At 44.6% G+C, this 15485-nt stretch overlaps 2 protein-coding genes across 6 annotated transcripts in view; one reads left to right on the top strand and one right to left on the bottom strand.

The window, feature by feature from the left end:
- Positions 1–15485, top strand: part of LOC311583967 (protein arginine N-methyltransferase 9-like) — a 79609-nt gene that overhangs the window by 20897 nt on the left and 43227 nt on the right. For 3 of the 5 annotated variants that reach the window (XM_084803385.1, XM_084803388.1, XM_084803387.1), the window contains 3 exons: positions 4378–4531; positions 8444–8566; positions 8839–10570. In XM_084803385.1, the coding sequence (XP_084659511.1) occupies positions 4378–4531; positions 8444–8566; positions 8839–9054 (493 nt within the window). In that variant the 3' untranslated portion in view covers positions 9055–10570. Of the gene's footprint in view, positions 1–4377; positions 4532–8443; positions 8567–8838; positions 10571–15485 lie in introns of those variants that run through there. The other 2 variants (XR_014774731.1, XM_084803386.1) reach the window with 2 other exon arrangements.
- The window catches only part of LOC311583972 (rho GTPase-activating protein 10-like), a gene marked incomplete at its 5' end in the record, with an annotated part of 55348 nt that continues 45993 nt past the window's right edge, over positions 6131–15485 (bottom strand). Inside the window, one exon of the transcript XR_014774733.1 lies at positions 6131–6384. The remainder of the gene's footprint in view (positions 6385–15485) is intronic.

Raw genomic sequence — 15485 nt, 5'->3', positions numbered from 1 at the left:
TTCAGATTTGGTTGGGTTTGTATAGCAGCTCACAGGACCTAGGAAAGTGCCTGGCGTAGATGAACCTATAGAGGGTGCTGACGAGGAGCCGAAGGAGTGCTGCGTGGGAGTGTGCAGAGTGTCGGTGTCTGCCCTTCACACGCTGAGCTGCACAGGAGCCCTCAACTCTGTCCCTTTGGAGTGGCATGGCTTCATTCTGTATGGGCAGCACTGGGTGTTAGTGATAATTTAACCTGGCGTTGAGACCAGGCAGGGGAAGAGGACAAAGGCCCAACCCCTAGTCACTTGTTCTTTCTGGAGAACAAACCTGAGCCTCTGGTAGTCCCTAGCCCCTGGAATGGCCTTGATATACAGAAGATATTCTTAGCATTTCCTTGACTCTGAGAAGCCTCCTCTTTTAAGAGTTTTGTGCTAAAAACAACAAAACAGCAGAAAGCCAAGATACAGATCAAACACAATGTTAGTATAAGTCATGATCGCCCTATGTGTCTTCTGTTTGGCCGTTTCTGAATGAGTGAGTTTGTCTTTAAATTTTTTTTTTTAGATTTATGTATTTTATTTTATTTTATTTTTAAAAGATTTATTTATTTATTATTATGTATATGTATACAGAGCTCTGCCTGCATGTACACCTGCAGGCCAGAAGAGGGCACCAGATCACATTATAGATGGTTGTGAGCCCCCATGTGGTTGCTGGGAATTGAACTCATGACCTCTGGAAGAGCAGTCAGTGCTCTTAACCGCTGAGCCATCTCTCCAGCCCCAGATTTATGTATTTTAAATGTCTTAGGTTTGTATGTGGACCACATGCATGCCTAATGCTTGGAGAGATCAGAAGAGGACATGGGGTCCCCTGGAGCTGGAGTTACAGATGGTTGTGAACCACCATGTGGGTGCTGGGAATTGAATTCGGGTCCTCTGCAAGAGCAGCAAATGCTCCTAACAGCTGAGCTCTGTCTCCAGCATCCCATTTCTGCGTGCTGGCCTTTGTAGTGAGCCAGTACATAGAGGTAATGTGTTTTCCTTAGTTCTATGAGCCACCTTAGCAGATTATCAGAAGCTTCCCTCAGAGAGGGAGTTGTGCGAATACCGCATGTGTATTAGTGACGGTTGCACTGTTCCAGACACCTGGGCTTTAGTGGCGGCATCTGAAGTGGGCCACTCACACGGCACTGAAGTCTTTAACTGTGTGACATGGGTACATCGTGTTAGAAGTGACTGGAATCATAAGGTACTCTGCTGATTTGGAGAACTAATTACTTGCCTGCGTTTGGGAGAAATCCTCTTTCCAGTTTGGTGTGAGAAGTTTTAATAAATAAGGGAAAGCGCTTCTTAAGGTAAAAGTCAAGTTCGGCAGTGGTGAGCTGCTCTGCTATCCACACACTACAAAGAGAAACCTAGTATGATGTCAGTGCCTGCTAAATGGCCCATTTAATAACAGTCAAAACCCAAGTTAGAGTGCACTGTTTTTTTTTAAAATTAATTAATTTATGTATTGTAGAGTATTCTGCCTGCTTGTGTGCCTGCAGGCCAGAAGAGGTCACCAGATCTCATTATAGATGGTTGTGAGCCACCATATGGTTGCTGGGAATTGAACTCAGGATCTTTGGAAGAAGAGCCAGTGCTCTTAACCTCTGAGCCATCTCTCCAGCCCAGAGTGCATTGTTACCATTCTTAGAACTTTTCTTGAGCTTCCAAATTTGGGAAATTAAAAAAAAAAAAAAAAGTAAATTGGCAGAAATTTAACAAGAAAATTAACAAGGGTAATTTCATTATAGCTCACAAGCTAATAGGAAGGGCTTTGTTGAGAGCCATGCCTCTTTAAGAGGTGAGTAACTGAGGTTGACTACAGACTCTCCCTCGAACTCAAACAAGTTGTTCAGAAGAGTGTAGGATGAGCATAGGGCCAGCAGGTCCCAGATGCCTCCTAGATGTAGAGTGTCAGACTGGTAAGGGTAAGTCACGACCCTGAACCAGGCTAGGTCCTCTCTACTCAACGATTAAGCCTGGAGTCAGCCCTGTGTACGTGGTTCCACCTGGGAATGGGTGCTTCCATCACTTGCCCTTGCTATTCTGTTTCTAATAGCACGTGCTGAGTGTCTTCATCATTTGCACCTTCCTCTGCTGTGAAGGCTCTGTAGATAAACACAAAGTGTGCTCATCTGGTTAATCTAGCTCTTGAGCTTGGCTTGAGCGATGCGCCCCTGCCCCTCCGTGAGTGCCAGCTCTGCAGGCAGGCTGCTGCTGTACCTGTGTGCTGCACACTAAGCTCTGCACCTCCATTTGGACTGCAAGGACTTTATCCACTCGCTTGTCTTCACGGCCCCTAAGTCTTAACAATCTATTTAGGGAAGTTACGTAGGAAAAATTTAAACACGCATATAATCTTTCAGATATGTACAAACTGGTCAGATGGCTAGTCTGCAGTTTTTAAAAAGTAGATCCTTACGTCTTTAACTTGGGTATAAAATTTACTGTGAGAGATGCTCAATATGGTACATTGCCCACCTTTCTGTAGTCCCTGCTCTGGAAGTTTAATTAAAAGATATTCCAAAAAACTCAGTAAGAACAAGGTTTGATGTTTGAAAATGTGACAGATAAGGAATGGTTTCATTTGGTCTTAGAAACCTTACTCTTCTATTTCTTGTAGAGCGATTTAAATTGTAAACATGACTGCTCTGGCAAGAGATCACAGCCAAAGACTTTGTAGGTCTGTGTGATCTGGCTGGAATAAAGACACGCCTTTAATTCCTGGAGACAGAGGCAAGCATATCTCTGTGTTCAAGGCCAGCCTGGTATAGAGCAAGTTTTGGCTAGAGAAAAACTTAGGTCCAGGCATGGTGGAATGTGCCTTTAATCCCAGAACTCAAGAGAGAGAGGCATGCAGATCTGAGTTCTAGTCAGTGCTGTTCAGGTTGTTCGGTTTCGTCAGTCAATTGAGAAGCAGTGCAGTGGAGTTTGTGGCAGTTCAGTTTGTGGAATTCAGTGGTGGTTTTTACCGGGAGAGTTTTACAGAGAGAGGTTGAAGACACAGGTGAAGACAGAATGAGCCAGAGAATGAGAAGAAGCCAGAAGATTAGAAAAAGATTGCTAGAGTTAGTTTGAGGCCAAGCAGAGCAATTCAGTGAGAAACAGAGAAGCTAGGTTGAATCAGTCAGCTGTGAGAGGAGTTTGAGCCAGAACAGCTGAGTTGAGCCAGCCAGCCAGAGTTCAGAAAGAACTAGAAAGGGTGAGCTTATTCAGCACTAAGTCTCAGAGGATGAAACATTCTAGACCTAGATAGGATTGTGTGGAGGTGAGACGCTTCCAGCTCTAGGCCGTGGTTAGCAGACAGAGGCAGTAAGCCTGAGACAACAATTATAACTAGGAGAATAAACGTTATATAACAATTTCTGCTTCCTTTTATGGCTCAGGTATGAAAAACAATACCCATGGTAGTTTTAGTGCCCTTAACTAAAGCCTCCGAATTCTTGGTACAGGAACACCTGGTACCCACATGCAGGGAATGCCAGCGTCCCACCAGGCACTTAATTTCTGCTCATAATTCTCTTTCCAGGTACAGCCTACTTAAGATACTTTCTAATAACCATATGCAGAGTTGTTAATACCATTTTGTGGGACTCAGGGGAGAATGAAGATGAATGTGCAGTTGCATGGGAAAGGGTTTTGTTAACCTTTGTCTTGCTTTGCTTCCTAGAATATTTCAGTTTGCGTGTATATTTGCATTTGGAAGGTTTAATCCTTCACAGTGAATCATTTCAGACTTCCCAGAGAAGTTACAGAATAGTTCAGAGAACTGACCAAATGCTCTGTACCCTCATATACTAAACCATTCATAGTGGTGATGGTGTGAGACTATCCTGTTAGCCGTCCAACTTTCACCTTGCCTGAACTGCTTAGGACCATCAGTGTTGCAGCTCCTTACACATAATGATCACTGGTGGAGGAAGCTTGTCTACACATGAGGTTTATTACTATTTCATATGCATCTTACACAGTCTTAAAGTAGCTGTACAGGATTTTTAGTGCATTCATATTTTTATGGAAACCTATTCATGAAGTCATATATAGAATTTTCCATATATTGTATAACTGTTCAAAAAGTACTGGATTTTGGAATATTTGGATCTTTATGTAGGGAGGGTTCACTCACTGTTAATGATTGCAGCCTATAACTAAAAATTTACCTTAGTCTGGCTCCTGAGTTAACAGTCCAAATTTGACTTCTTGGGCAACTATTTCATGTGATTTAAAATTTGAGCTATTAGCCAATAATGACTACATATCATTTACACTTCACTAATTCATGATGCTTGCTTATTTATAGTTATAAAACAGGGAATTAAAAGGCTTTTAAAGACATTTGCCCTTCTTCAGGTGTTTACTGCAGTCTGGAGGCAAGATCTTCCCCCAGTACGTGCTGATGTTTGGGATGCTGCTGGAGTCCCAGACACTGGTAGAAGAGAGTGCTGTCCAAGGAACAGAACACACTCTTGGGTTAAACATAGCACCTTTTATTAACCAGTTTCAGGTAAGTGTCAGAGAGCTGGTCAGCCAAGATGTCACTGTCTCCCTCCGCCCTTGAGGTTTTACCTAGTGAGTGGGTTTAGCTGGGTTAGAAAGGCAGCCGGTCTCCTGGAGTAAAGGACCACATCACAGATGAAAATCAGCCTGAGGGTTAGAATAACCAAGGACTTTGTCATGAATGCAGACTAAAGTTTATCACTTTCCTCTGAATCCCTGTTCCAGATTGAAAATAAAACCGGAGCTCTTAGACTTCGAGAAAGGGCTGTACTTGTGTAACAAAGAAGCCCCCAGAAGCCTGTGTCCTAAGCTTGCGTTTCTGTAGTGAGACCTCAGGTGACTAAGGATTGGCCTGGGCAGCTGAAGCCCAGGTCTAGGCCGTCTGTCTGTAGGCAGCAGGGACATGTGGAGCTCAAGACAGGGAGGTGAGTTTCAGGTTAAGAAACAAGGAGTTAGGATTTAGAGAGAGAGTGGAAATGTCCCAGGTGCTAGGAACGACGAGCACACCCGTGCGTGAGTTTAACGTGTGTCTAGACAGAGTGCCAGGGAAGCCACGTGTGGCTGAGGATGGGGTGGAGCGGATACGACCATACAAGCCAAAGCAGAATTCTGAAAAGCGGGATACTGAGTAGCAGTTGAAATGATGCCTGAAGGTATAATTAGTAAGCTCTTAGGATGCTGGTAGGAGTTCTGTGACAGAGCCAACTGAGGAATAAATTGATTAACTGCTTTTGGAGGCGGTTGGCTAACCAGGGTTTTAGTTAGCTGAATATCTCTCTTGTGAAGACTTAATAAAGAGAGCATATTTATCACAAGATAGAGATGCTTAAGCTGTGTCTGTTCATGTTTCCAAAAGGCCACCATCTATCTTTCCAGTGTAATTTTTTTGTTTTGTTTTGTTTTTCGAGACAGGGTGTCTCTGTGTATCCTTGGCTGTCCTAGACTCGCTTTGTAGACCAGGCTGGCCTCGAACTCACAGCGATCCGCCTGCCTCTGCCTCCTGAGTGCTGGGATTAAAGGCGTGCGCCACCACTGCCCAGCTTCTACTGTAACTTTTAAGAGAATGACTTAGTTTGGTTTATGCATGTGTGTTTTGTGTGTGCGTTGCTCACAGAGTCTAGAAGAGGATATCAGATGTGGAGCTAGAGTGGCAGGTGGTTGTGACCCTGCATGGGTGCTGGGAACTGAGCCCAGGCCTCTGGCAGAGCAGCGAGCACTCTTGGCTGCTGGGTGTCTCTCCATCCCCTGCCTGTCTTGCTCTTTCATTCCCACTTGGTCCTGGCTCCGGCAGTTCTTCAGTGTGAGCAGAGTCTCCCCGGGCCATGCTGCCCTTTCACTGTACTGCCTGTTTCATGGCCACTCTGTCCTTAACAGCGTAGAGCCTTATAGTCTGTCTGTTTTCATATAATTGAAGGATTACCCTCCGTCCCCCGTTGTTCTTGGGTGATCCTGTCCTGGCTAAGCCCCACCCTCTGTGTTTCTATGTAACACCCTACAGATGACCCTTAATGCCGTGCTCTCACTTTAGTTGATGGCTGCTTATCTAAAGAGACCCCGTAACCTTTCTTGGCAGTTTTATATTTTATAGTCTTTTTACTCTTTGCCTTAGGTAGTGTCTCCTCTCTTACAGTGGTAAACTACTTGATAAGTGCGTGAACCAATGAAACAAAAGCAGAAGTTGTTAAAAGAATATAGTTCATTAAAAATCATTTAACAAATGTTTATTGAGCACCTACTACACGAACTGTTTGTTTGTTGTTTGTTTGTTTGGAGATAGGGTCTGATGTAGCCCAGAGGGCTTCAGTATGTAGCCAGGGAGAACCTTGACCTCCTGATCCCCCTGTTTCCATCTTCCCAGGCCTAGAATTAGAGACATTCCCAAGTTAGGTGTATGTATTAGTTACTAGTTGCTACAACAAAATACCTGAAAAAGGAATCTTAAAGTTTGAGGAACACAGTCCACCATGGCAGAAAATTTCATGGAGCTATGGCTGCAGGTCCAGGCAGTCAGACTACGGTGCCTTTCCCAGTACCAGTTAACCCCAGTGCAGGCATGGCTAGAAGGAAGCCTGAGCCCCCATGGGTGCTGCAAGTCAAGTAAACAGGCAGCCTGAAATCCTTCCCTATGCTACACTCCCTCCAGGGAGAGTGAGTCATGCTTCCTTAAACGACAGGCCTACTGCCCCATGTATGCAGCATGCCACCTTTGATTGGGTCAGGAATATCTCCCTCACAGGAGGCTTGAACCAGAATTGCTGTCTCCATGTACGTTGTTGCCATCTCTGTGTGAAACAGGTATCCCAGTATAAACCAAGGGTGCATGATGGGAGCAGGGTCTCTCTATGGACAGGGAGTAGGAGCATGGCCAGCGTGGTCAGCCTTCAGCAGGTTGGCAGCCAACCCGGACATCAGGTTAACTCTGGCCATTGACATAGACAGCCAGGCAGGGAGGTCCCAAGAGAGAATACACATCCATGCAAAACACTTTTATAGCCAATGAGAAGACCACTTAAAACTGTGTGAGCCCAACAGCGAAGTTTGCGGAAATTAATGCTCTTAACAGAGATGGCAGTGGGCAGCACCGATTGGCCTGCTATGAGTAGGAACCTGTAGTCTCTGACTACGAGGGGGGTTGGTAGACTGATTCAGGTCACCAAGGAACAGCAACAACAACAAAAATGGTGGGAGCCCATGGGCACATCAGTTATTGTCAGCTCCTTGAAAAAGCCGTATGTCCATCGTCTCTGCTTTCGAGTGCAAGATTAAACGGGAGAAGGCCCTTCACCAGACATCTTCTCATCTTCTGAGTCCAAAGAGTCCCTGTCCAGCACCTCTCCTTGTTCGTCTTCAGGCTCAGGGCCTCCACAGGGACTACAGACTTCTTAGTCAACCAGCTGTGCCGTGGCAGAAAGGGGCAAGACCTTCAACTCCAACATCCCCGCTCTACAGTCAGGTTCATAAGGCGGAGTTTTATAGATTGGATGTAGAATGTAAGAGAGGACCAGGAAGGACACTTATCATTTGTTGGTGTGCTCAGCTGTGCTGTGTAGGTGTCAGGAGGGGTTGTTGAGCAGCTGGATAAGGCTCAAAGCTCTAGGCTGAGCATGTGAATTGGGCAGTCAGTATCATATAGACAGCATTTAAAACCACAGGCAGACGGAACGGTAGGGGTGTGCAGAACATGGCTTGAGACCTGAGTTCAGAGAACTTGAAAGGCTATGAGCTCTAGATTGACGGTGACAGGCCAGGCCAGGAGGTTTGGCTGAGAAACAAAAGTGGGAACAGTCTGTAAGGTGTGAGTAGATCTGTAGATCTGTCTGTAAGAGGATTCCTGTCCCAGGCATTGAGAAGTGGCAATGGAGGGTTCTCAGTTACCAGCGTAAACAGGAGCAGATGGCACAGTGAGGAAGAGGGAGTGAATGCCTAGGAAAGCTGGCCCTGTCTGTGGCCAGTCTCACCATGAAGATTGAACCCAGAAGGAGAGCATCTTCTAAGCAGCCCTGTCGTTTTATTTTAAATGAGAGTGTGTGCCACCGTGTCCGGCTGAGTTTGGTGCCTCTGATGAAGCACAGTAGTACTTACTGTTAGACTGTCTGCTTGCTAGCTCACACATTCTAGGTACAAATGGTTTTGGAATTGTTTGGCCACTTAAAAGTTGATGTGTTTTTATCCAAGAGAAAGGCCTGTAGGTAAGAACCCAGTGCACGAGCTAGTTCATTCCTCCTGAAAACCTGGTCACGACCACAGCAAAGTTAGCTCATTCATTCCTCCTGAAAACCTGGCCATGAAGCTTCATGCCTTAGGTTGATGCATAAAGTAAAGGATAAAAAGTTTTGTCATAAGGAGCTAATTATAAGTCGAGTACAGAGGGAACCCTCACTGTGAAAACAATAAAAGCGAATGTTCCCTCTTTCTTCAGGTGCCTATTCGTGTGTGTTTGGATTTATCTTCGTTGCCATGTACCCCTTTAAGCCAGCCAGTGGAGCTCCTTAGAGTAGACCTGATGACTCCATATTTGAACACTTCCAGGAGAGAAGTAAAGGTAAGGACAGCTACAGGGGGGTCACTCTTCCCATGCAAAACATGGAACTGAAATGACGGGCACTATACTTACACGGTCTGTCATTTCCTTTGAAGATTTAAATCTGAATTTCTAGACAACATACAAAAATAGGTTAGATAAACATTAGAGTCTACAACTAGTTACTAAATTTGAATGCATGGTTAAATGTATTTCTAGTTCCTGTGTTCAAATTGATTCAAAAGAGAAGACTTACTTTCCTCGATGAAATGTTCAAAATTCACTTTCTGCAGGTCCGTGCTTGTAGGTCTGGACGAGTAACTGCTGTTCCGTTTTGGTTTCATTTGTGCCTTGATGATGATGTCAGGCTGGACACCTCAGGCGAAGCCTCCCACTGGAAGCAAGCTGCGGTGGTTCTGGATAATCCCATCCAAGTGCAAGCGGGGGAGGAACTTGTTCTCAGTGTTGAGCATCACAAAAGCAACGTCAGTGTCACAGTGAAGCAGTGAGACTCCAGTCATGAAATGGATGCACAAGCTCCTCGAATGGTCCAGCATGTCTAAGGGTGGCCTTAATAAAGCACTCGGTAAAGGGCTTAAAGTGGATCGTTATTCTAAAGTGTAGGCTTTGCCCTCTGGAAAAGGATACGTCTTTGGTTTCTTCAGATTAAGAAGCCATTTTGTTGGACTTCATAGGGATTTAAAAGATGTCTGCCTTCTTGCCGTGTCAGTTAAGACTTAGAGATCTTATCTTACAGTGGGGCAACATCTAGGCTTCCAGTGCAGACTGACAGCAGTGGCTGTGAGCCAGGCCTTGCTTCTGTTAGATATTAAAGAGCAAAGGGCTTCGGAAGAAATGTCCGCCATAGGCATTTTTCCCTTCTCTACTTGGGCAAGAAGATTAAACGCTGGTGGCAAACAAACACTTAAAAATGCTAACGCAGAATTTCTCTAAGTTTTGATTTGAGTGCTCTGTTGCAAAGCTCTGTGACTCCATGGGATCCCATCTTTAATTGCTGGTGTTACTTTCTGAGCAGCCTGAGGGCTCCTCAGGGACTCCTCGTCTGTGTCTGCATCTCGAACTGCTTCCCCTGCTTTTGATTTTTGCTGAGTGTTTTGATCCTGTTCCTCTCTGTCTCCGCTCTCTTTCTGTCCTGCTTTCCTCTCCCTTCTCTCCTCTCCTCTTTCCTCTCTTTTCTCCTCTCTCTCCTTTCCTTTCTTTCTTTCTTTGTTCCCTCCTTCCTTCATTTTTTCTTTTCTTTGGACAGGGACCTATATACCCCAGGCTAGTCTCAAATTAGCTGTGTATCTGAAGGTGACCTTTCCTTTCTGCATCTCCTATCTATTTCCTAAATGCTGAGGTACAGGTGTGTTCCACCATACCTGCTTTATGCGCTGCTGGGGACCAAGCTCAGTGCTGTGGGCATGCTGCGCCCCATCTCTTGTTCATCCTCGCAGAGAGCCATCTCAGCGTCACTGAGTCGTCCTATTTCATTAAGTTACTTCTTTCCAACCACTACTTTTAGGTTTGGTTTGTTTTTATTCCTTCAAGACTTAGGGTGTACTGTTATTTATTTGAGATCCTCTGTTGTTTTTAATACGGGCATGTTTAGCAACAACTTTACTCTTACAAATGCTTTTGTTAGCTGGGCAATGGTGGCACATGCCTTTAATCCCAACACTCGGGAGACAGAGGCAGGCAGATCTCTATGAGCCTGAAGCTGTCTTGGTCTACAGAGTGAATTCCAGGCCCACCAGGGCTACACAGAGAAACCCTGTCTTGAAAAACCAACTGCCCCCCAAAAAGAAATGGCTTTTGTTATGTCTCATTGGTATTAGTATGTTCTATCTTCTTTTGCTTTGATTTTACCAATCTTTTGTTGTCTTCTTGATTTCTTCACTGACTGTGTGTTATTAGTGGTATGTTGCTGAATTCCCACAAGTATGGATGCTCTGTAGTCTGCCCTTGCTGTTGATTTTCAGCTTTTAGCATTGTGATCAAAATAAAATAAGTTATTTAAATTTCCCTATGTTTGTCAAGGTTTTCTGTGCTATTATATGACCTATTATGGCCTGTTTTAGAGTCAGTTCTACAGGTTTCTGAGAATGTCTATTCTGAAGTGTTTTGATGGACTGTTCTTGTAGGTTTCTGGGAGGTCTATTGATGTTTGATGTCATTTAGCGCAAGTGTTTATATTTGCCAAGATGGCCTGTCTATTGGTGAGAATGGATAGTGAAGTCACCTACTATGTGTTGGTGTTAATTTGTGACTTTTTATTTATTTGACTTAAAATGTTTATTTCCATGTGGTTTGTGTGTCAGGGGTATGTATGTGCTAGCGTGCGCTCACATACATACACATGCATGCTGGACCCTGAAGTTGATACTGGTCTTTTTCAATCCCTCACTCTTCACTTACTGAGGTTTGTTCTTTTGTTGAATCCAGAGAGCACCAGTTACGTCTAATCTGTCTAGCCAATGTGTGTTGGGGATCCTGACTCTGCCTCCAGAGTGCTGGGATTACAGGCAAGCAGCACATCTCACTGGCTTGATGTCAGTACTCGGCTTCCGTGCTTCAGTCCTGCTCCCTGCATGGCAAGTGTTTTATCCGCTCTGCCTTCTTTGTATCACCTAATTCTTGACTTTACCCTTTGCAATGTTTGTTTGTGGAGTGGGTGCACATGTCAGCTGGGTGCATAGAAGTCTACAGTTTAATGCCTTATGCCTTACGCCTTTTGACTGTCTGATTCTATCAGGCATCAGAACAATGGCACTTGGCTTGCTTCCAGTCCCGCTTGTTTGGAATGCCTTTTCTTTCCTTTCACCCCATGGTACCATCTGTTTATAGTGGAGGCACATTTCTTGGAGACAAACTGCTCATCTGTGTGTTGATGGGGGAATTGGGAGCCTTACTATTCAGAATTATTGAGAAGACACACTGGTCCTATCACTTTGAACTGGCTGGTGTTTTCCTAATCTTATTTGGCTACAGCTGCAGCATACAGTTTTCCCATAGCCTCTTGGGGGGTCTTTGTTTTCCTCAATACAAAAAAATTCTCCCCAGTGTCTTCTGTTAACATGGCTTAGCAGTCTTGGGGAAGTTGGGTCTCTCCCCTGCCCCTCTTCAGCAGCAGCAGTTTGCTGGGTGTCTTACTTAGGGTTTCTATTGCTGGAGATGCCATGACCATGGCAACTCTTATAAAGAAAACCGTTTAACTGGGGCTGGCTTATAGTTCAGAGGCTTAGTCCGTTATTGACATGGCAGGAAGCACAGTGGCACACAGGCAGGCATGGTGCTGGAGAAGGAGTTGAGAGTCCTATATTTTTATCCAAAGGCAGCAGGAAGAGAGTGAGCCACTGGGCCTGACTTGGGCTTCTGAGACCTCAGCGACCACCAGCGACACACTTCGTCCTGTCAGATGGCACCTGCCTCCACAAGGCCACATACATCCTTATCCTTTCAAATCATGCCGTTCCCACGAGCCTGTGGGGACATCTTCCTTCATATTAGCACACTGGGAATAGTAGTCTGAGATGGAGAGTATTGTCTTTCAGACACTGAAAACTTTATTCCTAACTTATCTCTTTTAAACTTTTGTTAAGAAATATGCTAATTTAATGAGCCAGCCTTATAATATGAATTTTTTCTTTTCTTTTTTTCTTCTTCTTTTTTTTTTTTTTTTCAGCTGTAGATATATTTCCCTTGGGTATATTTAGTGTTTTTTTTTTTTTTTTTTTGAGACAGGGTTTCTCTGTGTAGCCTTGGCTGTCCTGGACTCACTTTGTAGACCAGGCTGGCCTCGAACTCACAGCGATCCGCCTGCCTCTGCCTCCCGAGTGCTGGGATTAAAGGCGTGCGCCACCACGCCCAGCTTATATTTAGTGATTTGACTATAACATAGGAAGTTTGGTATTCTAATGCCTTTAGTACTTGTATGAACATCTTTCCTTAGATGTGGTGTAGTTTCTTGCTATAATTTTATGAAAAATATTTTCCTGTGCCTTTGACATGAAACTGTTTTTTGAGACAGACCTGGCTATCTTGGACTCGGTTTATAGACCAGGCTTGCCTTTAACTCACAGAGATCCTCCTGCCTCTGCCTCTTGAGAGCTGAGATTAAAGGCGTGCATGCCACCTTGCCTGGCCATGAAAACTACTCAATGTCCATGATTTATAGATTTGGTCTTTTCATAGTTCACCATCCTGAGTGTCTCAGGCATACATACATGCATTCATATACACACACACATATACGTATATATACACACATACATACATTACATATATATACACTTACATACATACACACATTACATACATTACATATACACATACATACATACACACATATACATATATACACACACACACACATATACACACATATATATGTGAGAAGTTTATATATATTTTTTCGAGACAGTTTCTCCTAGGTAGCCTTGGCTGTTCTGGAACTATCATTGGAGGGCAGGCTGACCTTGAACTCAAAGAGATCTGCCTGCTTCTGCCTCCCATATGCTAGGATTAGAGGGCAGGGATTGAAGACATGTGCCAACACTGCCCAGCCTAGGCACGTTAAAAAAAAAGATTTTTTTATTTTTTATATATATATATGAGTGCTGCTTTTGCATATACACTTTCATGCCAGAAGAGGGCATTAGATCACATTACAGGTGGTTGTGAGCTACCATGTAGTTGCCAGGAATTGAACTTAGGACCTCTGGAAGATCAGATAGTGTTCTTAACCGCTGAGCCATCTCTCCAGTCCCCCACGTACATTTTAAAAATTAATGTATCTTTGTTACTAAATGAATGTCCAGTTCCTCATTGTCCTCAGGACCTGATATTGTTACCACTGCATGGCCCTTTGTATTGCTCTTTCCACAAGTCTCTTTATTTCAGTTACTGACATTTTCATTTCTGTTGTTTGGGTTTTTTCACTGTTTCTGTTTACTAGGTTCCATTTTCATAGCTTATACTGACCTTCTTTCACTCACTGTTTTCTCGGAATTCAGGAATTTGTGTCTTCCGTTTTGTTTTGTTTTTTGTTTTGTTTTTTGTTTTTTGATAATGTATTTGTAATTATTCATTTGAGTTCTTTGAGGTTTCAGTTAATGTGCTCTCACTAGGTGCAGTTACTGTAGGTTTGGTAGTTTTTACATAGCTTTATTGCCTTGTATTCCAGTTTCCTGTGCTTTTGCCTGAACCTAAACCACTGTTGTTAGGTGGTTGGCTGATCTTTTCCTTTTTTGGTATTGCCTTTGCGCTGGAGACATGGTCCAGCAGTTAACAGCACTGGGGTTCTTGCAGAGGACTTTGGTTCCAATCCTAGAACCTACATGCAGCTCACAACAGTCTGAAATTCCAGTTCCCGAGGATCTGATGTCATCTTCTGGCTTCTGTGGGCACCAGGCACGTGCATGTGCTTAGATTTACATGCAGGTGAAATGTCCATATACATAAAATAAAAAGTACAACTGGAGAGACAGCTTTGCAGTAACATGTGCTGTTCTTGTAGAAGACCTGAGTTTGGTTCCCAGCACCCACACGTGCCTCACAACCATCTGTAACTCTAGGTTCCAGGGGATCTGACCCCCTCATCAGATCAAGCACCAGGCACACAGGTGGTGCACAGTCATATGTACCGTCATAAAAATAAGCTTAAGTTTTTAAAAATTATGTCTTTATCTGGGTGTGGTGATTCACACATTTACTCCCAGCACTCAGGAGGCACAGGCAGGCAGTTTGAGGCCAGCCTGGTGTATAGAGTGAGTTTCAGGATAGCCAAGGCTACACAGAGAAAGCCTGTCTCAAAAACAAACAAACGAACAAAAGCTAGGTGCTATCTTTTTCTGCTAGATTGCTGTTGCTGGCCTGCTCCCCAGAGTAGTCCTCTGACAATAGTGTCTACAGTAATGGCTATCAAGGGGTAGGCCAACTGTGAAAATACTGTAACAGCCAAATAAGAACCAACCATCCCTTAAACGCCATTTTATGAAGTAGAGCGGCACGGATATTTGCTACCATCAGTATGAAGCGGGCGGAAAAGAGCAAGAGTAGTGTTGAGATTTGGGTCAGTAGAGGTAGGGGAGAGGGTGATGAGAACAAGAAGGGGGAGATGACAAGGTTTGTATGAGGTAACAGGACAACCCCAGCTCTTAGGAGGCCGACACAGAGGCCCCACAAACCTGCTCAGGCCGTGCTGTGAGAAGGGAAAATACATAGGAAGGGGGAAGGAGTAGATGCAGAACAGCAGCAGAGTTGGCAGGAAGTGATAAATGGTGCGGTGCGCGATGGGGGCAGAGGATGGATGAACGCCATCTGTCCCGTTGGCTGGATCCAGTCTCGTCTAGGCATTTCTGTCCTGTTTGCAGAAGCCTGCTGCGCTCCTGCGTCCTTTCACTGCTAAGTCCTAGCTGTTGGCCACAGGCCTGCGTGTTGCCCTCCACCCCCACCCCCACCCGCGGGGATCTTGTTTGGAGTGCTGCTCTTGCTTCTGGGCGTCCCTTTTGCAGGCTGGGTTACAGATGCTCTGGTCAAGCCTTCGGGAACCTGGTTGCCAATATTGACCCTGTTCTTGTCTATCCAGTGTGCAGCATGCTTATTGCGTTAGACCAGCCCCAGTCCCAGCTTGCCTCCGCTGCTTGTAGTTAGTTCTTTGTGTAGGATTGAGGCCTTATGGGCTTTTCCTTGTCCAGTTTTGTCTGTTGTTGCTCAATTCATGTTCGGGCAGTCAAGCTGATGAGACTTGACATCACTTATTAGGAGACACAATCGCACAGTGAACTCCCAGGTCCTCTGCTTCCTACAGTCTCTGCTTCACAATTCTACTATGTTCCCTGAGCCTTAGGTGTTTTGTAGATATATCCTTTGGGACTGGGCTCTACAGCTCTGCATTTTGATTGGTTATGGTTTTCTGTAATTGTCTCTGTCAATTGGA

The sequence above is a fragment of the Acomys minous genome (assembly GCF_964271855.1).
Source record: "Acomys minous genome assembly, contig: SUPER_14_unloc_2, whole genome shotgun sequence".
NCBI lineage: Eukaryota > Metazoa > Chordata > Mammalia > Rodentia > Muridae > Acomys > Acomys minous.
This window is presented reverse-complemented; position numbering and strand designations above follow the sequence as displayed.